Source organism: Seriola dumerili, unplaced genomic scaffold, assembly GCF_002260705.1.
Source record: "Seriola dumerili isolate Sdu_G_001 unplaced genomic scaffold, Sdu_1.0 BDQW01000155.1, whole genome shotgun sequence".
Classification (NCBI taxonomy): Eukaryota; Metazoa; Chordata; class Actinopteri; order Carangiformes; family Carangidae; genus Seriola; species Seriola dumerili.
The window spans coordinates 1,479,794-1,500,470 of record NW_019174410.1 but is presented as its reverse complement, the minus strand read 5'-3'; the positions used below and the strand labels follow the sequence as shown (position 1 = coordinate 1,500,470).

At 42.5% G+C, this 20,677-nt stretch overlaps 2 protein-coding genes across 3 annotated transcripts; one reads left to right on the top strand and one right to left on the bottom strand.

The window, feature by feature from the left end:
* Nucleotides 1–1,418: 1,418 nt before the first annotated feature.
* On the top strand, nt 1,419–8,630 carry dcun1d4 (defective in cullin neddylation 1 domain containing 4). Of its 2 annotated transcripts, none has more exons than XM_022751512.1 (11): nt 1,419–1,497; nt 2,827–2,897; nt 3,025–3,064; nt 3,242–3,329; nt 3,529–3,617; nt 3,798–3,868; nt 4,257–4,348; nt 4,510–4,618; nt 5,977–6,081; nt 6,230–6,332; nt 6,442–8,630. In XM_022751512.1, the coding sequence occupies exons 1-11, from the start codon at nt 1,479–1,481 to the stop codon at nt 6,495–6,497; spliced, it is 843 nt and encodes a 280-aa protein (XP_022607233.1). In that variant the 5' UTR covers nt 1,419–1,478; the 3' UTR covers nt 6,498–8,630. The 2 variants fall into 2 exon arrangements, with proteins under 2 accessions (XP_022607233.1, XP_022607234.1); XM_022751513.1 differs by lacking the exon at nt 1,419–1,497 and adding an exon at nt 2,395–2,488.
* Nucleotides 8,631–16,513: 7,883 nt separating this feature from the next.
* Nucleotides 16,514–20,369, bottom strand: lrrc66 (leucine rich repeat containing 66). Its single transcript, XM_022751530.1, has 3 exons — nt 20,282–20,369; nt 19,627–20,073; nt 16,514–16,809 (listed from the first exon to the last, which is right to left on the bottom strand). The coding sequence occupies exons 2-3, from the start codon at nt 20,060–20,062 to the stop codon at nt 16,631–16,633; spliced, it is 615 nt and encodes a 204-aa protein (XP_022607251.1). The 5' UTR covers nt 20,063–20,073; nt 20,282–20,369; the 3' UTR covers nt 16,514–16,630.
* Nucleotides 20,370–20,677: the final 308 nt, after the last annotated feature.

Here is a 20,677-nt window from a genome sequence, read left to right as displayed (position 1 = left end):
ACATACAGTAAATCACAGCATTTATTTATTTAAGATGAAAATAAAACCTTGATGACATTATTCATTAATAATAATTTAGCCTACCAGAGGTGGAAGAAATATACTGATCCTTCACTTACCTAACATAGCAATACTACAATACGAAAGAATAAAAATACACCACTACAAGTAAAAGCATTCATAATTTTGCTGAAGTAAAATAAGTAAATACTGGATTGTGTATGTGAGCACTGAGCATTGTAGTGTTGTGGCTAGTGCAATTAAAATGTTACATACTGCTGGATAGTTTAATCTATAAAAATGCATCATATTTCAGGGGATATGTTTTATTAGATAAATGTGATGGAGTTATAATTTCCCTGTAGTGGAGTTAAAGTGTGAAGTTGCACAAAATGGAAATGGAAAATAATAAAAGTACCTCATAATTGTACATACTTACAGTACTTGAGTAAAAGCACTTACATCCCACCACTATAAACTACTGCAAAATAAACAGTAGTTCTACTCCTGCAGGCAGAAGAGATGGTGACAGTAATGACACAGACGGCTGTGGTCATAACAGCCATTGCAGTGGACTAACCAGCAAGCAGTTTACCCAGCCAGCTCCACACTGAAGGTAATATGAATTTAGTGAAAATGGTGGCATTCAGGGGGCTGGTCTTTTCAACTGGCTGGTCAACTTGTGTCATCTACCCTCAGTCAAACACTCACTCCCGTTTACTAGCTAACTCGTTGACCAGTTGTACAGGGTGACATAATTCAGCTCAATGTAACTGATTTAAAAAAAACAAAACAACTTGGGGGACCAGCAACGTAGCCACATTTTAACGCATCCGTTCGTTTTGGTTGCCATGTGGGACTTGTAGTCACCTGACCACCGGTTGCTAAACATAGAGACACTGAGTGAAGCGTTATTTGGGGCAGGACCTCTGCTAATACCCCGGGCTTCTACCGACCTCTAAAGACCGGTGAGCACGTAGGGACAGAGACGTAAAAGCGCCGTGGCTGAGGTAGGATATTTCGTATTCCCAAACCATCGCGAAATTAGATATAACTCACACCGCCACCAACCTCCGCCCGCGTGGGTTCACATCAAACGAACCCCAACGGCAGCTACACTTGGGAGGTCAACTCATGACTGAATTGACCAATCAGATTCCATCGTGGGCTGGGTTTCAGGCTTGCACGAGGAAATTCTGATGATTGACGCGCTCATAAAAATCTCCGGACCAATGAATCGCAGAGATAGCGCAGCCTGTTTGGGAACGCTGACCAATCACATGTGCGCGCGGGAGGAGCCTATTTCTTTTCCCGCCTTCCCGTGACTTGACACCGTTGCTAACCAACCGACGGCCAGCGAAGGCGGAGACCGAACAGGCTCGTTTTCAATCATCGTTCGCGGGCGTGGTTTACGTTGACAAGGCCCGCCTATTGGCCGGTCTGCGGACTTCCCACAGACAGTTGTATGTTTCATAAAAATGCACTCTGATGCGGCAAGTAAGTAGTAACGTTATAGAGGCTTTCCTCGTCAAATTACCAGCCTTCGCGGAGGCAGCAGAGTTTGTCGGAGAGAAGCTAACAGTCGCGTTGTGTCTCTACGTCTTCTCTTAGCCCGCGGTTCTGTAGGATTTGATGATAACGCATGAATTCCGTGCTATTTGCTGGTTTCTTTGTATCTGCTAGTGCTGTCTTGGGCGACAACAAAGGAAGGATAGCTAGTGTTATTTCAGATGTTTGGGACGTGGAGGAGGTTACTTTTGACATGGCAGCTCTCCTGAACTTATTTATTTTGCTTAGCGTTAGCCGTGCTCAGCTGAACGCCGCCGACGTTAGTTAAATTGAGAAGGTTTTCGATGGTAATCGGAGCGTTGTGATCTATATAGTCCTCATCACTGAGGGTCCACTGTGCGTTTCAGCTCAGACTTGGCATCAATGTAGTGTCATTGTAAATCGGTCAATTTTCTGGTCAACTGCGGACTGTTACAGAGAATGAAAATTGTGACGCAGTTGTGGAAAACATCTTTCATTGCATGCTGCAGCAGTGCTGTCCGGCTTTGCGGCACCCACATAAGCTGCTGCAAAACGTCCGTGCAATGCTTATGTGCCAGTAGGTACATAATGTTAGATTTTTGAAACAATGTAAAATGCATTCAATCAGTTGGGGTAAATGTTGGGGGTAGAGGGGTCTGGAAGAAATAGTTGTTTTGTAAAGGCTTGGGATTTGTAGTTTACTGTCCCAACCAGAGCTGAGGTTTCAATGGCGCCTTTGAAGGAAATGGACTACAACGCCCATAGGCCCAACTCTCCAGATACTTTGTAAACTCTGTGCAAGTTGCGCGTCTGCACTGCTATTTTAGGTATGCAGCTAGTGCTATCTGTTCGGCTGTGTGTTGGTTTGCCTGGTTCTGGCCTCTGGAAATAAATGAAAAGCGTCGGTGTTTGATGACAGCTTGAGGAGGGGAATGTACAGATGACGTTTGGCAACGAGGTAGCATGCACGATCTAAACATTGTCGAGTTTTGCATGTCTTTCGAGGAATGCAGAGAGTCACTCCCTCGTTCGTGTGAGATATTTTTCTGTCCGTTTCTGAAACGTAAAACCCTTCAACTAGAAACCAGACCAAAGTGATTTGAGCACTGTAGAGTCTGCTGTGATTTCAGATGTGAATTGACATCTCATTTCAACCATAGGTTCTTGTTGGTGCTATGATGATGTCACCTTCTTGTACCCTTGTACCAAGCTTGCACAAGTTTGACTGGCAGTAGAAGGTTGAGTGTTATGTTTTAGTTTGAATTTTGATGTTACCTTTATTCTTTGTGGAAATAGATTTACAGCTGAATTCCCACTTGACTACACTGGCCAGCATCCATAAGATCCACCACACCTTGCACAGGCTGGTAAATACATGTTAGCAGCTTGCATATATTCATTTTTGTGTGTATGTCTGTATGTGAGCGTGCACCACCACCCATATGTGTCCTACTCACAAGCATGTGTTATTTTGTTTTCTGTCTGTTTTCATAGAACCTGACAGAAGACGTTGGACAGGATAGCCACCCCTCAGGTAATACTTCAGCCGGTCCCTGTGTGTTTAATAGTTAACAGTTTGTTAATTATACTGCTGCCAAAACTGTGTGTCTGTCTGAGGTCTGACTGCTGGCTCTTTGAGAGTTCATGCTTTCTCGATGTATTGCTCATAAGTTGCCCCCTTTTCATTCTGCCTTCTGTTTCCTTCCTTCAGCTTGTTGCTCTAGAGCCATGCCTCCTAGGAAAAAGAGGAGACCCTCTGCTGGAGATGACATGTCAGCCAAGAAAAGTCGCCAGGACAGGTGTGAAAACCCGTCGTTAAAGATTTAAAACAAAACAACTTAGTAACGTCGTTATAAATCTGTGTCTGTCTCAGTTATGCAGGGCCGTAAAGACTTTGGTTTGCATTTAGGAAAACTATGATAGGAAACATCCATTGAAATCACACTGACTACTGCGTTGCTGCTGAGCTTGAGACTAAAACTGTCTTAACATCTGCAGTGTTTTCAGAAAACATGAAACGTCACAAATTCGCGAGGAGGAGACATTTTCTAGTAAAAGGTGCTTGGAGTGGTTCTATGAATATGCAGGTGAGGTATTATATTTTGAAGCAGTGTGTACACACACACACACACACACACACACACAATACACACACAATACACATTCTTGGTTTAATCACATTCAGCCACTGACCAATGCCGTCGGTTTTTAGCCCCACATGTGAAATCGATGCTATATGTGGCTTCACACTTGTCCGTCTGAAATAGGTTGTGACGATGTGGTGGGTCCAGAGGGCATGGAGAAGTTCTGCGAGGACATCGGAGTGGAACCAGAGAATGTAAGTGGGTTTTATGCATTTTTGTTACATGTGTACGGTGTCAGTTTGCTTGCATTTTGCTCACTGTCTTTCTCTTTCTGGCTGCCAGTCAGACTTTCATTTTGAGACAACCTTTTCTAACTTGATGGGCTTTTCTCATCTTTTTTTGATGTTTTATAAAAACGTAAAGTTAGCACAATCAAAAAAAAAAAAAAAAGTGCAGACCTAGTTTCACTTCGGTGTCACTATTTACACTCATTCTTTGTTTCAGAGGTTATTGAGGTCAGTTGTTTTGTGTGTTTGACCTATAACAGTTTTGTGAGTGCAGTAGATGGATTGATAATCTGGATGAACACATCTTCTAATTAAGGATATCTGTAGCTATAAAGGTTGTTGTTTGTGTGTTCAGGTGGTGATGCTGGTTCTTGCTTGGAAGCTGGATGCCCAGAGTATGGGATATTTCACTCTCCAGGAGTGGCTGAGAGGCATGGGCTCACTGCAGTACGTCACTTACCTACTTTCTTTTTTTTTATTTTTTTGTCTTTTATCGTGTTGCTTTGCTGTGTTCTCTCTGGCTCAGGTCATGTTTTTTAAGAGTCATTCTCAGTAGTGCTTGTGCTGAAGTGTAGAGTTTGTCTAAGGAACCTCTCTGCTGTTGTCAGGTGCGACTCCACAGAGAGGCTGAGGAACTCGCTCGATTACCTGAGATCTGTCCTAAACGACAGCACCAGTTTTAAGCTCATTTATAGATATGCCTTTGATTTTGCTCGGGTGAGTCAAGCAACATCTTTTCTACACGGAAGCTCACATACACAACACGCCTAAAACAAAAAAAGTCCAGCTCAGTTCAGTTAGATCCCTGAAACAGTTGTTTCACCTGATTGAAATTCTTAAAAAGTCTCAAGCCAGCGCACAGACCTGCCTTGATGTCTTGGTAGGTCAAGATCGTTTTCCAGTTTGACTCAGAGGAGAAAGCACTTATCAAGTCTGTGGCCTATTTACATAGTCTGCCTTTTCACCTGTGCGTGATTTTAAATAAAGTAACTCTCTGATAAAGTGAATAAAAACATGACTGTGATAAAAGTGTAATATATATATATATATATTTTAACAATACTTTTATTGGGTTTTCTTATTTAACAAGAACAATAATAATAATAGATCAAAACAAACATATAGACCAGATCAACAGGCAAAAGCACAGAGAAAAAGTTTAAAAAAACACAGCTCAGGTTGACAGAAGTAAACAGGAGGCCACAGGAAACAGTCCACAATACAGGCAAATCACAGGTCACAAGAGCCCAGATTCACGAGTTCCCCTGCACGATGATGGGGAAAAAAGTCAGGTCCAAGATAGTTCAAGTAGGGTTGCCAGACTTTGTAGAACTGGTCTGCTCTGTCATGTAGAATATTTGTAAGATATTCCAGAGGAAACAACTCAAATATAACTTTATACCAACCCTCAACAGAAGGGCCCTTATCACTAATCCACTGTATCAATATATTTTTCATAGCAGCAAAAGTAGGAATGTTATATGGTAGTTATACGTCTACTTGGGAGGCCCAAAATCAAACACATTGGATCCATTTCTAAATCCTTACCAAATATTTTTTCCATTTAACGTAATATGTTGACCTGATATTTCTGTAAATTATGAAACAACCGTAGCATTGGGTTAAAGGAACCTATTTCGGTTTTACATTTAAGTCACAGGAGAAATTGAAGGGTTAAAAGAATTCCTGCGATTAGGAGATATATGCAACCTATGTCTTATTTTAAACTGGATCGCTTTCACCAGAGTGCAGATGGATATCTTTTTAGCGTAACTCATAATATCTTCCCATGACTTCTCACCAGTAGTCACTGATAAGTCCTTCTCCCATACGTCTTTAATCCCCTGTGTTCTAGTAGAAGACATACCACACATTACATCATAAAGCAAACTAAGACACTTTCTCTGGATGTTGAACAACAATGTTATGTTTGATTAAGAGTAATGGCAGTGGGTTGAGGAATTCAGTTTGTCATGTATATGGGGCTAGTGTTGCTGACGATGATGTTTGTAGCCTGCTTTGTTTAAACTGTAGTTGACATTTTCATGAAGCCTTGGGTGTTTTGAATCGGACAGGAAAAGGATCAGAGGAGTTTGGACTTGAACACAGCCAAGTGCATGCTGGGGCTTCTTCTGGGAAAGACATGGCCCCTGTTTCCCGTGTTTAATCAGTTTCTAGAGGTAAGCGTTTGCCAGAACAAAGATGTCACATACAGTAGTTGTGTATAAGATTGTTAGTTTGAAGTCCAGTTCGACCTTGGGCAGGGTTGTTGTCGCTAAAAGGTTGTGGTGCCGTGTTAATGTAAAGCATTCATTTGTCATTCCTCAGCAATCCAAGTACAAAGTCATCAACAAAGACCAATGGTGCAATGTTTTAGAGTTCAGCAGGACAATCAACCTGGACCTCAGTAACTACGATGAGGATGGTGCCTGTGAGTGAACATGTGTCTACACAGAAATGTGACAACAGAGCTCAGTGTGCATGTTACACAGATAACAGTTCTCTAATCTGTTATAATCTCTGTCGTGTCCTTTTCTCAGGGCCTGTTTTGTTGGATGAGTTTGTGGAGTGGTACAAGGAAAGACAGATGTCATAGCTGCAGAGCAAAATGGAAAATGGAAAAAACACAACTGTGACAACAACGACTATGAGAATCAACAACCAATAAGTAAACAATACAAAAATGGTAAAGCAGTGACTGTGGGTGCTTCCTAGTAAAGGAGGGATTTGGGGCTGTGGGTGGGCTAGGGTGGGGGCGACGGGTTTGCAGCCTGGGTGCACGCTGCCCAGAGCACGGATGCGGAGGGCTGCCATTGTGGAGTAATGTTCCCTACCGAAGTTGCATAGTGGGCAAGCTTGCAGCAATCCCCAGTGGCATTGCTGTCTCTCACTGTGACATGTCATATTGCTGTCTGTGTTAGGATAACATGGTATCATACATGGATGATGGAAGCAAAATGGTATTATGTGGGAGAACCACTCCTCACCCTTATCTTCAGCACAGAGAACCCAACGGAAGTGACCATTCATGCATTGTGTCTGAGTCTTAAACAGGGTCACTTTGACCTGGGCACATTAAATATTATATATCTGTGCAATGAACTTGAACTTGAGCTTTTCTGGACAGATGGCACTAACTATTGTTTGTCATATTTTCAGTTTGATAGGAATTCTTCAAGAAGCACACTGTGTCAAATGGTTGATCGCAGGTTTCTGATGCCTGTGCTGTTTACTATTGATCTGTGCCAGTGATTTCTTTTTTTTCCCTCCAGTTTTTGTTCCCTCCTGCTGTTTTGCTCCAGCTAATGCTAACAGTTTGCTAACCCCCCCGGCAAAGGCTTCAGACCTCATAACACCAAACAAATCAGCATTGCTGCTTACTAACTCTTATTACAGCGGTGAGCCACTAGTGCTCTGATCAGCATTTATTGGTCCGGTGACCAATCGATGTATCTACGTTGTGTAGGTAAGAGTATTATTGTGCCTCAAACCATGGAAGTCACTTTGTGTGTCCCACACACGTACCAACAAATCCAAATGTACATACACGTGTGAGAACACATACAACACATACACATACTCATGCACACACAGACACACTGAGTGGTCAGGGATTATTTCAGGATGAATTCAAACTGTTTGGGCTGTGTTATAAGTTGACATAGATCTAGTTGGTGTCCATTTTGTCTTGATATGTGGTATATGTTTTGTCTTCCTTAGTCCACTGATAGTTTCAGGTCTCTTCCTAGTAGCATCTCTCCCAACACTGACAGTGTTTTATATATGTATATATATACACACATATATACATGTATATAACTATGGAAGACCATTGACCCTCTCAGGACGAGGTCCTTTAGGCTTGAGTAGTAAGGTAGGTTTGCTGAAAGCATTGCTTTGTACCACCCGTAGGATCTAATCAAAACAATGGACACTGACGGTTTGGAACTGTGTGATGATGCTATGCTCTTCTTTCGCCTAGTATAATGTTCTTGTAACACATGTATAAATTTTTGTCTTTGGCTGTTGTGTGATGCTGAATCGTCAGAAGATTTAATATTTGCATGCATGCTCCAACAGAGCCTTTGGTGAATGGATGAGATTTTTTGAAAACATTTTTCAAATGCGTTTTTGTTTTGTACAGGAATTTGTGCAAGTGTTTTGTGCTCAATTTGATATTCATGATCATGTTATCTTAATTCTGATGAACAACATGATCGTGTCTATTAAGACCTGGAACACACCTGTAACCTCACGGTGGAACAGGAGTTCCCTCCTGCATTTGCCCCATCTTTCAGATCCTTACACGTGCTGTAAAGCTTTAGGTAGCTACAGCCAGTACAGGATCTAATTTTATTTATTGGAAGTGCGTAACTTGTTTTGCAACTTTTGCACCACACTGTCACAATACACACAAAATACACTTTGAAATCTGTCGTGAAGTTAATAGACATCAGCTCCCGTGTCACTGAAGCGCACTGCTGATAAAACTGTAAGAAAGCCTCTTTTGTCATTACAACACCATCAACCATCAGCATAAAATCTAAGGTCAAAGTAGTTGTTGGATTGCTTACCAAATACTGTGTAGAGATCAGTGTATAGAGTTTTCTCCCATGACAGTGCAGGAGGATGAACAGCCTTGTCCCAACTGTATATATGTATGTAAACTATGTAAGTGTCTATATGTCTGTTTTCACTATAACCTATGTCTATATACATAAATAAAATGGTTTATTAACTTACTGGCTTATATTTGGGATCTTTGGTTAATAGTTTTTCAATAACAAAAAAACAAAGTACACTGTCATTACTGTTGTCATTATTTAAATGTACCTATTTCTACAAATGAACACTTCGCATAGTATTGTTCAGGCATAGTTTTATTAAGGTCTCTTAAGTGTATTAATAATGCATGGCCATTAAGGTCAGAATATGGATTCTCGTTGCAAAATTGATTAGAGAGAGACATCTTTGAAAAGTGATTTACAGAAATATGGCACATCTGCTCTCTGCTGTGCTCTGCAACAGTTCCACCAAAACATTTAGTATTTACATTTCATTTCAAGTTTAATACTTAACAAATCAATATAAAATAAAATAACAGTGCCAATCATTTACTTCTTTTGTCAGTGTTCAGGATGCAGTGATTTCTGTATTTTTAAAAAAAAAAAAAAAAAAAAACTTGTTCATGTTTGACGAGTTAAAATGGAGAGCTAGGTTTTGTGATGTAAGTGGAGACGGGTCGGATTAATCTGCATGTCTGCTGTTTTGCAGATAGGATTTGATACCGTCCCGCCCTGGTGACTTAATGCTCTGTGGAGACCTCCATGTGAGCCCAACTGCCTCATCTGGTGGTGGTGTTGCTGGAATAGGAGGTGGAACCTCCTGCGGTGGCTCAATATCTCCAATGTCATGCGTCCTGTACCTGGGAATACCATATGGCAAATCTGCAGCTCCTCTCTTGTGTACTGAAGTGGAGGAAGTTAGTTGTGTTAGCGGCTGTTTGGCCAGGGGCTTGATTCCTTCCTCAAACCTGCTGGTGTCCCCTTGTGGACCATGGTCATCAAATAGAGGAGATGCACCCTTATCATGTACTGTATCCCACTTTCGTCTCTCTGATGACATGACTTTTAGGGCACTGAGGCCTTTCCTTTCGCTCTTGTCCTCAGATACAGTCCTCAAAATCTCACTCGTGCTGCCACTTGAGTTGTCAAACTTGTCAAGAGCTCTGTTGGATGTAAGAGAAAGACTTTTAGTGCTGGAGATGTTGAAGGAGTCAGGTGAGCTAAGTTCAGGCTCAGGAGGTGGATCCTGCTGTGGAGATGATAAGGCAGCACCTGGACGTCTCCTCGAACTGGTCGTAGAAAAGTCAGACAGATGGCGACCAATGCCAGTCCACTTTATCCCGGGTGGCACGTCCACATCTGTGGTGTTTCTGGACTGCCCCATGCTTTTCTTTACTATATCATCAAAGGTAATACTGGGAACCTTTGGGGCAAGATGTACATTTCTGTCACTCCCACTACGGGGTAGACCTTGTGCAACAGTTACCGTTTCAACATGGTCTACAGTTTGACGTTGAAGTGGCAATGAAGCTTTCATAATTAAACGCTTATAAGTGATTTGATCATTGTCTGTTGTTCCTGACAGATTTGATGCATGTCTGCTTTGTTTTGCAGTGTATCCTGTCACCTCTCTTTCGCTCTCGCTGCTGGAGGATGAGGGATTATTTGGCTCTGGTGATGGAGCCTTGAAATTCAGACGCCTCTTAATGCGTGGGACACCGAGACTCAGGTCAGGAACACTGTGGTCTATCTCATCCCCACTGTTGCTGCTGGAGGATGATTGTCTTTGTAATGGAGCTCTACCTACATATTCTGTTGATGCACTTTGATTCACACTGCTGGACGAGGAATCAGGCAGTTGCTTTGATGATGGTATAGCAGGAGCCTTTTCACTGACCCTGATATCCAAGTACCTCCGAGTTTGTGGACTATCAAAACCAGTCAAAAGGGTATCTGGATTTGACTTTTCTTCAGTTGTGGGGAGGCTATAGTCTTTTCTTAATCTCTCTTTAACCTCTACTAAGTTTCTGGAGATGTTGTCTTGACTCTTCAATGTTGGAGATACATTCACTGGTTTATTTTCAAGGGTCAGAGATGAATCAGTGCATATGATTTCTTGCATCCCATCTTCCCTTCTTTTTAGTCTTGTTCTGCTGCTTTTACTCCCAGATTCATTTTCACTGCTAGAAGAGGAGGGGGAGTGAGGTGGAGGTGATGTGGGCAGAGTTGGTGGTGCATGGGTGTGCGATGTGATTTCAAGACGCTTCCTGAAGCGGGAGATACCAAGATTCATGGAGGCCCACTGGGACTGAAGCTCTGGGTTTATCTCTGGTGTTGTGCTGATGTTGTCATTTGTTTGTTTGTCCCCCAAGTCATCTGAAATAACTGCATACTTATCTAATTTGATATTGTAGTCTGTCTTTTTATTGTGAGGAATGTTTATCACTGGGGTCTTTTCCGAGGTCTCAGATATGACAGATACTCCCATTCCTACTTTTGCAGTGTGGTCTCTGTTCTCCCTCTTAATTCCAGAAGAATTTGATCCAGTCTGTTGAAAGCCTACAGATGACTCAGTTGGAGGTGAGTATGTCTTAATATCCAGGCGCCTTTTGACATGGGGGGCACTGCTGAGATCCAGTTGAGGCCATCTTGGATCTGGTTCCGGTTCTCCTGTTATTGATGTATTGCTTAAATCTTCTGTATACTCCTCTTGCTCATCTGAGCTACTTGACGAGTAATGGGGGCTAATTCTGGTTTCCTCTGTCTTTCCTTTCTTTGAATGGTTTCTACTCCCACTGCTTAATGAATCATGAGGTGATGATCTGGCTTTGATGTCCAAACGCCTCTTGACACGTGTGGTATGCTCAAGATCAAGAAGAGGCCACTGTGTTCCTGGGTCATGACTTACAGTATGAGATACTGTATTTGAAAGCCTTGCCATGTGTATCTCCCTTTGTTCCTGTTTCTTTAGGCGATTTCTTGTCTCATCCTCACTGTCACTACTAGAAGATGAATCAGAGTCTGGTGATGTTGCTTTGATATCTAGGCGCCTCTTGACACTAGAAATATGCTCAAGATCTAGGGCAGGCCATCCTCCATCCGGATCATGACCTACTGTTTGAGATTTTTGCAATGGAAGCTCTGTGTTGCCCACCTTCCCAGACCTCTCTGCAAGTTTTGTTGTTTCATCTTTACTGTCACTACTAGAATCCGGTGATATTGCTTTGATATCTAGACGCCTCTTGACACGTGTAGTATGCTCAAGATCAAGAACAGGCCACTGTGTTCCTGGGTCATGACTTACAGGTTGAGATACTGTATTTGGAAGCCTTGCCATGTGTATCTCCCCTTGTTCCTGTTTCTTTATGTGATTTGTTGTTTCATCCTCACTGTCACTACTAGAAGATGAATCAGAGTCCGGTGATCTGGATTTGATATCTAGACGCCTCTTGATGCGAGGAATATGTTGAAGATCTAAGGCAGGCCACCTTCCATCTGGATCATGACTTACTGTTTGGGATTTCTGCAGTTCTGCAGTGTCCACCTTTGCTGGCCTCTGCTTTGTTGTGCTTTCTGATGTTTCATCCTCACTGTCACTACTAGAAGATGAATCAGAGTCCGGTGATCTGGATTTGATATCTAGACGCCTCTTGATGCGAGGAATATGTTGAAGGTCTAGGGCAGGCCATCCTCCATCTGGATCATGACTTGCTGTTTGGGATTTCTGCAGTTCTGCAGTGTCCACCTTTGTTGGCCTCTGCTTTGCTGTGCTTTCTGCTGTTTCATCCTCACTGTCACAACTAGAATAAGAATCTGGAGATGTTGTTTTGATGTCCAAACGCCTCTTGACACGTGTAGTATGCTCAAGATCAAGAACAGGCCACTGTGTTCCTGGGTCATGACTTACAGTGTGAGATACTGTATCTGGAAACCTTGCCACGTGTATCTCCCCTTGTTCCTGTTTCTTTATGTGATTTGTTGTTTCATCCTCACTGTCACTACTAGAAGATGAATCAGAGTCCGGTGATCGGGATTTGATATCTAGGCGCCTCTTGATGCTAGGGATATGTTGAAGGTCTAGGGCAGGCCACCTTCCATCTGGATCATGACTTAGTGTTTTGGATTTCTGCAGTTCTACAGTGTCCACCTTTGCTGGTCTTTGATTTGCTGTGCTTTCTGATGTTTCATCCTCACTGTCACTTCTAGAAGATGAATCCGGAGATGTTGCTTTGATATCTAGACGCCTCTTGACACGTGTAGTATGCTCAAGATCAAGAAGAGGCCACTGTGTTCCTGGGTCATGACTTACAGGTTGAGATATTGTATTTGGAAGCCTTGCCATGTGTATCTCCCCTTGTTCCTGTTTCTTTATGTGATTTGTTGTTTCATCCTCACTGTCACTACTAGAAGATGAATCAGAGTCCGGTGATCGGGATTTGATATCTAGGCGCCTCTTGATGTGAGGAATATGTTGAAGATCTAGAGCAGGCCACCTTCCATCTGGATCATGACTTAGTGTTTGGGATTTCTGCAGTTCTGCAGTGTCCACCTTTGCTGGCCTCTGCTTTGTTGTGCTTTCTGATGTTTCATCTTCACCGTCACTACTAGAAGATGAATCAGAGTCCGGTGATTTTGCTTTGATATCTAGGCGCCTCTTGATGCTAGGGATATGCTCAAGATCGAGGGCAGGCCACCTTCCATCTGGATCATGACTTAGTGTTTGGGATTTCTGCAGTTCTGCAGTGTTCACCTTTGCTGGCCTCTGCTTTGTTGTGCTTTCTACTGTTTCATCATCACTGTCATTACTAGAAGATGAATCAGAGTCCGGTGATTTTGCTTTGATATCTAGGCGCCTCTTGATGCTAGGAATATGCTCAAGATCGAGGGCAGGCCATCCTCCATCTGGATCATGACTTACTGTTTGAGATTTTTGCAATGGAAGCTCTGTGTTGGCCACCTTCCAAGACCTCTCTGCAAGTTGTGTTGTTTCATCCTCACTGCCACTACTAGAAGATGAATCAGAGTCCGGCAATGTTGCTTTGATATCCAGACGCCTATTGATGTGAGGAATGTGCTCAAGATTTAGGGTGGGCCACTGTGTTTCTGGATCATTTCTAAGTTTCTGAGATTCTTGATATGGTAGCCCTGCAAGTTCCACCACACCTGGCCTCTCCTTCTTCATGTCTTGTGTTGTTTCATCCTCACTGTCACTACTAGAAGATGAATCAGAGTCCGGTGATGCTGCTTTGATATCTAGACGCCTCTTGATGCGTGTGGTATGTTCAAGATCAAGGAGAGGCCACTGTGTTCCTGTGTCATGACTTACAGTTTGAGTTACTTTATTTGGACGCCTTGCCATGTGTATCTCTCCTTGTTTGTGTTTCTTTATTCGTGCTATTGTTTCTTCCACTTTCTTGCTATTAGAAGCTGAATCAAGAGGGGGGAGTGCTTTGATATCTAGGCGCCTCTTGATGCTAGGAATATGCTCAAGATCGAGGGCAGGCCATCCTCCATCTGGATCATGATTTACTGTTTGGGATTTTTGCAATGGAAGCTCTGTGTCGCCCACCTTCCCAGTCCTCTCTGAAAGATGTGTTGTTTCATTTTCACTGTCACTACTTGAAGATGAATCAGAGTCCCGTGATGGTGCTTTGATATCTAGACGACTCTTGGCATGTGTAGTATGCTCAGGCTCGTGGATAGGCCACTGTGTACTTGAATCATGACTTCCTGTCTGAGAATCTTGAAACTGAAGCCTTGTCATGTCCACCTCTCCTTGCTCTTGCGTCTTTGTATGTTTTTTTGTTTCATCCGTAGTCTCATCACTAGAAGATGAGTCCGATGCTGGTAATGGGGCATTGATCTGGTCTACTCTGCCTTTAGTCTGTTTCACTTTGAGGTCTGTGATTTCTGCTTCGCTCTCACTGCTGGAAGAAGATGAATAAGCTTTAGGTGGTGAAGGTGCACTGGTATCTAGACTCTTACCAAAACTGGTAACACCCAAACTGAGACCGCGCCACTTTGTCCGTGGCATTGGTTTAACTTTCTCCCTGGTGCCCCCCTCTCCTGTAACTATCCTGCTGCTTAGCTGGTCATATTCGGCAATGGATTTTACGTTCGCTTCTCCTTTTTCTTCCTCTTGATTGACTTTGTACTGCATTGACGCCCCATCACTGTCACTGGAATGAGAGGAAGATGGATACTCTGGTCTCTCTGCAGGCCTTTGTGGGTCAAAAGTGTCAGTGACCTCAGACTTATCTTGGTACCTTACTACATCTTCTTCCTCCTCTTGGTCTGAGTTCAGAGTGTATTGTGTAGGTTCATCCTCACTGATGTATGAGCTGGAGCTGGACATATCCACCCTATTTTGTCTATCTGAATTGGGTAGCACAATCAGTTTTGAGTCAGTAAATGAATCAAACACACTGCTGGACCTTGCAGATGTGCTTCGAACAGAATCACTAAATTCAAATTGTTCTTCGTTCTCCTGCCACAGATCAGAGTCTTTTGGGTTGGCATTATTTGTATGTGGTGACCAATCTGCAAAGGGCTCAGAGGAAAATCCAGGAATTTCACTTTCGTCCTCTATGGAAATTTGTGGCACCTCTACTTTCCTAGATGTTGAGAAATCAGCTCTCTGCTGAATGGAGTCCTCTGCCAGCTGAGGAGACTTGGGTGTCATGTGGTCTTTTAATGCTTTGTCAGATAGTGAAGAATCTGAGCATGAAGACAAGCTTCTTCTCTCCTCCAGCTCAACAGGGTCTGGGATGTGTTCAAACTCCATTTTGTGTGTGTGTCCTGCGTCGGTGATGCCTGAGACGGCTCTGCCATCTCTCTGGGTATCCTGTGGTAAGCTGTTTTCACTTCCTGAATCTCCATCTGTATGCTTTTCCTCCTCAGTCTTAGCTGATTCACATTCAATCACTGCATCCTTATTGATGCTTTCCTGGTTGCCACTGGCTACGGTATCATAATATTGTACATTTCCATCTTCTCTATAATCTACAGTGCTAAATGTGACTCTCCTTTCTCTGTGAGTTACTACCTCCTCTGGTTCCTCACCATCGGAGTAGGCCTCATTCTCATATTGTCTTTGTTCTACAGATGAGACAGAGTTGGTTGAAGCGGGGCTTTTCTTCTTGGTCACCTTTGCCCAAAGCACATCAATACAAGGTCTCGCTAAGACCCCGAGGATGAAGGCTATCAGAAACGTGATGAAAACAGACAGACACACAGCCAGAACCAACTGAGACTGTGTGGCTCTCTGATTCCTCTCTTCACCTATCCTACTTGGGGTGTCTTGTGGGATTACTTGTCGGATGGTTCTGGGTAAGCTTCTAGTTTTTCTTCTTGCACCTCCTACTCTACTGATCTGGAGGTTAAAAACAGACACAACCTCATGATCTTCAGACATACACACATAAAGTCCTGTGTCTCTCTCTGTGACATCACTGATGAGCAGATCGGCCTGAGGTTGGCTTACAGACGCTTGACCACTGGGCGTCCACCACATCGGGTCTACGGAGAAGACAACATAGACATGTAATTGGACTGACCTGCATAACTATATATGTGTTAATCTGTTTTACACTTTTGACTGAGTTACCTTGGGTGGAGCAAGACAGCAGTATCTCAGAGCCGCTATAAACTGTCACATCTTGATGGATCTCTGGCCTGTTTTCAGGACCAAAACAGTTCAGGTCATCCTCCTCCAACTGTAGCAGGTCTTTGCCTGAGAGGATAGAGGGGGAAGCACACACCATGTCCCAGGCCTGCAGGCCTCTGCTGCTGTCAAAGGCCATCCGCCTTCTTAGACTGCGCATGCTGCAGTCACACTGCCACCTGTTCCCACCCAGCCCAACATCTGCCCCAATGTTACGCAGAGAGAGGTACATCAAAGGATGGAGGCTGGTCAACATGTTGAAGCTCAGATCAAGGACCTTTAATGGAGGCACAACATGGACATTCAGCATATAGCAAGACATATACTTTGACTGCTAAAAAAATTAAAAGAAAGACACTTAAGCTACATACTTTTTTCTGAGAGTTACCAATCAAAACAGAATTTGGCATCACTGTATGGCTGGAAATACTGAATATTCTGTCGTTCATCAAGTTTCAATAAGTGTGAAGGAACAAAATGAACAGATTGAAGGAAAATAATCTAAATTACCCTGAGCTGGGCTAAATCCTGGAACATCTGTGGATGGAGACTTGTGATGAGGTTGTGTTGTAGGTGCAGCTCTTTCAGCTGTCGAAGGTGGCTAAGGTCGCCTGGTCGTAGAGTTGAGATCCTGTTGAAGGAGAGCTGCAGAACCCATAAAGACGGACTACCTTCCAGCCCTGGATGACAGAATATAAGGGCCATAATTAGAACTCAACAATAACCACGATGGGGTGGCTCGTCAAGGGAGGAATGTACCATATGTTACAGGTTTTCCGTGATAATAACAGGTCAGTTTGTCTCTTGTGCTCCCATACCTGTGCTGCTTCACATTCTTCACTGTGACTTGGAAGGTGAAAATCTGTTCATTTTTCAGTAAAAACTCAATTTGTTAGCATTACTGCTGAGATTGGATAATGGAAACTACAGGCCTTACTGTGTGAATGTATAGATAGTGAATAGTGTAAAATATCTGAATCAATGAAAACCCCCTTTCCTAGAATATGAATCCAGCCTGTGAACACTTTTACTATATGACTAATAAGGGGCTCTGAATTTTTTCTGTGTTGCTCATTACTCCCCCGCTGCCTGTCTCCCCCCTTTTCACTCGCCTGAGACAATCTCCCCGGGTCTGCTGCGCTAAAGTAAGGCACTGTGAGTCTGTGCTTCATTAGAGAGGCACTGAGGGTTCTGTGAGCCGAATACCAAACAGGAGAGAAGTCCATGACTGTCAACACAGCTCTGGCTGAGTAAATGGACTGTCCACACATGCCTTTAAAAGAACCGTATTAAGAGCATTTCTTGGAAACACATAGGGCAGAGGGAGTTCTGTGAAATAACATGATGCTGGGGGAAAACGTAAAAGTTGCGTTGTATGTTTTCTGCTGTCACAGAGCCACTGGAATGTCAGTAAAAACTGTGATTGCCTGACAGCTGTACAGTTTCATTATCTTGGGAGGCTGAATCATTTTGGAGCGTAGCACAGTAGTAAAGATAAGGAATATTAATGAGAGGGTTTGTTTATATGAGGAAAACACATGGCAGGACAGTCAAGACCACAGATTTATTCTTCTATAATGAACGAATAAGAATTAAACTTCAGACCATGTTAACCTTTTTAGACAGAATTTGGTAAAAAAAAAATATAAACAAAAGGCTGGGAGGTGAGGGTTTCTTTCAGATCTGACTCACAGACATATCTCAATCACATTCCAGAGGGCAATTGAAGGTGTGGCTCATGTACATTGTGCAACTTTACTATCAGAGGCACCATCTTTAATCACCCACACACAAAATAGTTTTTCAAAAAGGAACACCCACGTGTAATTAAGTCATTAAATCCCAACCTGGGGGGCCAGACCCCTCTAGTGGGTCACAACATGATGGAATGGAAGAGGAAAGAACCCAAAAAAGTTTTGCTCCACAACGTTAAATTCATCTTTCATCAATTCTTTATCCCTAAACTTTCGCTCTGTTGAGTTTTGTAAGTTGTATTCTCTTTATCTCCTGGAACATTTATCCAGAAAACAATCTGAAAAGGTTAAAGGCAAAACATCTTGACATGGACCTCCAACACCTGTGACAAGGGGCCACAGTTAGAAGAAGCTGTATTTTAATGGGTCAAAACCAAAAAGGGTGGGATACTTGTATAGATCACTCTGGTCACTTCCTGTTTATGTAAGTAAAGATACTATAGTTTACGTATTTCATGGATACACACCCAGATCATAGACATTTCTTATGACTACGCAACTTTAGAACATATTGGGGTGTGGCTGACAAATCATCATAAGATACTACGCAATATTGTGAACACTGCCCTATGTGTAATTTAAGTCTGTTCCCACGCATGGCTGATGTTCAAGATTATTTATGTGTATTTACTATTTATTATTACAATATATAGGATTATTGTTATTATCATTCAATTCTGCAGGTTGGATTTGTACAGTACGTGTGTGTTGACAGCAGTATTGGAAAGTAACTAAGTATTTACTCAAGTACTACTGATTGTACTTTGCTTGAGTATGTCCTTTAGAGTTACTTTCTATATATACTGCACTACATTTCTCAGAGAAATATTGTACTTTTTATTTCACTATGTGTTTAAGAGTGTTACTACTTACTTTTAACATAAGATGAAATATGATGTTGTAGTAGAATAAACCCAACTACAAAGTTGTCTATACACTAGTTATACATATAGCCCTAAAGAAAAACTATTAAAGTATTTATATATATGCATACATATATATATATACTGTATGTTATTTACAATTTTAGGAACTACAAAATACAAGTAAAAGCCAAACCTCAGTGACTGCACTGAAGCAGGTTAAGGCCAGTCACAGCTGACCTTAGCTAAAGCTAATTTACAGGCTTTTCCCAACCTGTGTCCTGTAAAACTAATCTTGATGTCTTAGTGACTAAGTTTGTTATACCACATGAGGCTGTAGCTAAATCCAAAATGTTCCACCAGATGACCTAGTCCTGCTAAACACGCTAGCTAGCTAGCTTAGTTTATAAGCCTGCAGTCTGTGCAGGGTGTCCTACAAACTTTAAAGCCCTTTATCACAACGTCACTCTCCGTACTTACTGCAGGTTGCCTTTGTAAGGCAGTAAGTAATACTTTTAGTTTCAATATTTCCAAACAATGCTGTACGTTTACTTAAATAATAATGTCAAAGTTAAATCTATTTACACTGTGTTTTAGCTACTTTTACTTTAGTGAGTGAACTGAATGCTTCCATCACTGGTTGATAAGGGCAGTCCAAGTTTGATCTGATGCAAATTCATCACAGATTCAAATGTTTTAACTGACATGGAAGTGTATGAAAGTGATATGTTGGCTGTCCTGCAACAGCGATACAACTGATACTGTACAGGTGTAATTTTTTTATGCTCTGCTCTCTGGAAGCAGTGGTTATTGTGCTGTTCATGTCCTGTGACAGTGGTTTAAATATGGCTGTATGTATGACTGTATTACACTGCCTCACCCTCTGGGAGTTGCATCAGCTGATTCCTCTCAACAGATAGCAGCTGCAGGGTGGGGGCCCAAGATACGCATCTTCTTCTGCTCCAAGGTCTCAAGCGATGTAGATGTCCACCACTGACAGACTGGCTTCCCATGCTTCTGTCTACGCAGAGAGACAAGTGTGTGATCGAGTTGTTTCCCAGCCAAACATTCCTCAGGTTACGATGTGGCCGGTGGAGTGTTGCAGAATCGAGGAGATTGTGAGACAGGTCCAGCTCAGTGACAGAGTCCGGGATGTCCTGCGGCACCAATGAGAGGCCAGAGGACGAACAGTTCAACAGGGGAGCTCTCTGACAGGTGCAAGACTCTGGACAGACAGGTGGGGGAGAGGAGCAATGGACCCCAGCGGAGACGAGGAGCAGCACAGCAGCCAAGACCTGCCCCTGTGCTCCTGCCATCACACCCTGTCCTGTGAGTAAACATAGACCATCATGAATGACACAAAATCAAGTATGGTCAATCTTTACCATCAGAATATGTTGTATGAAAGACTATGAGTTTGTGCAATCCTTACTAAAATCATTAAACACAAAACAATTCATTAAATAAAATTTAATTTGAAAATAAAAAAGACTTCAAAGATGGACAATAACGCAGTTAAAAAACATCAGACTCACCTGTGTATCCACTCTTTTCCAAGCTGATAGGAAAACTTGTGACTCTTCAAGCCCAGAATGCTTTTAGCGTATTAACTTCTGTCTCCAGCAGCTTCTGATCAAAGTCTGAAGCATATTTTGCTGCGTCTAGCTTAACACGCGCCTGTCAGAAGACGCCCTTCTGCGTTTCATTCAATCATTTACACGTCTAGTTAATGTCTTACTGTCGCTGTTTTCCTCTGTATACATGATACATAACTGAGACTGAACATTTATGGTGAGGAGAACCATGCCCTGCTTCACATTCTGCTGGATAATAAAACAGTATTCTGAAACCAATGATAACAAGTTTCACATCGCAACATGTTTCTTTATTGAAACACACATAGCAATGAAATGTTGGACACATTTTCAAAT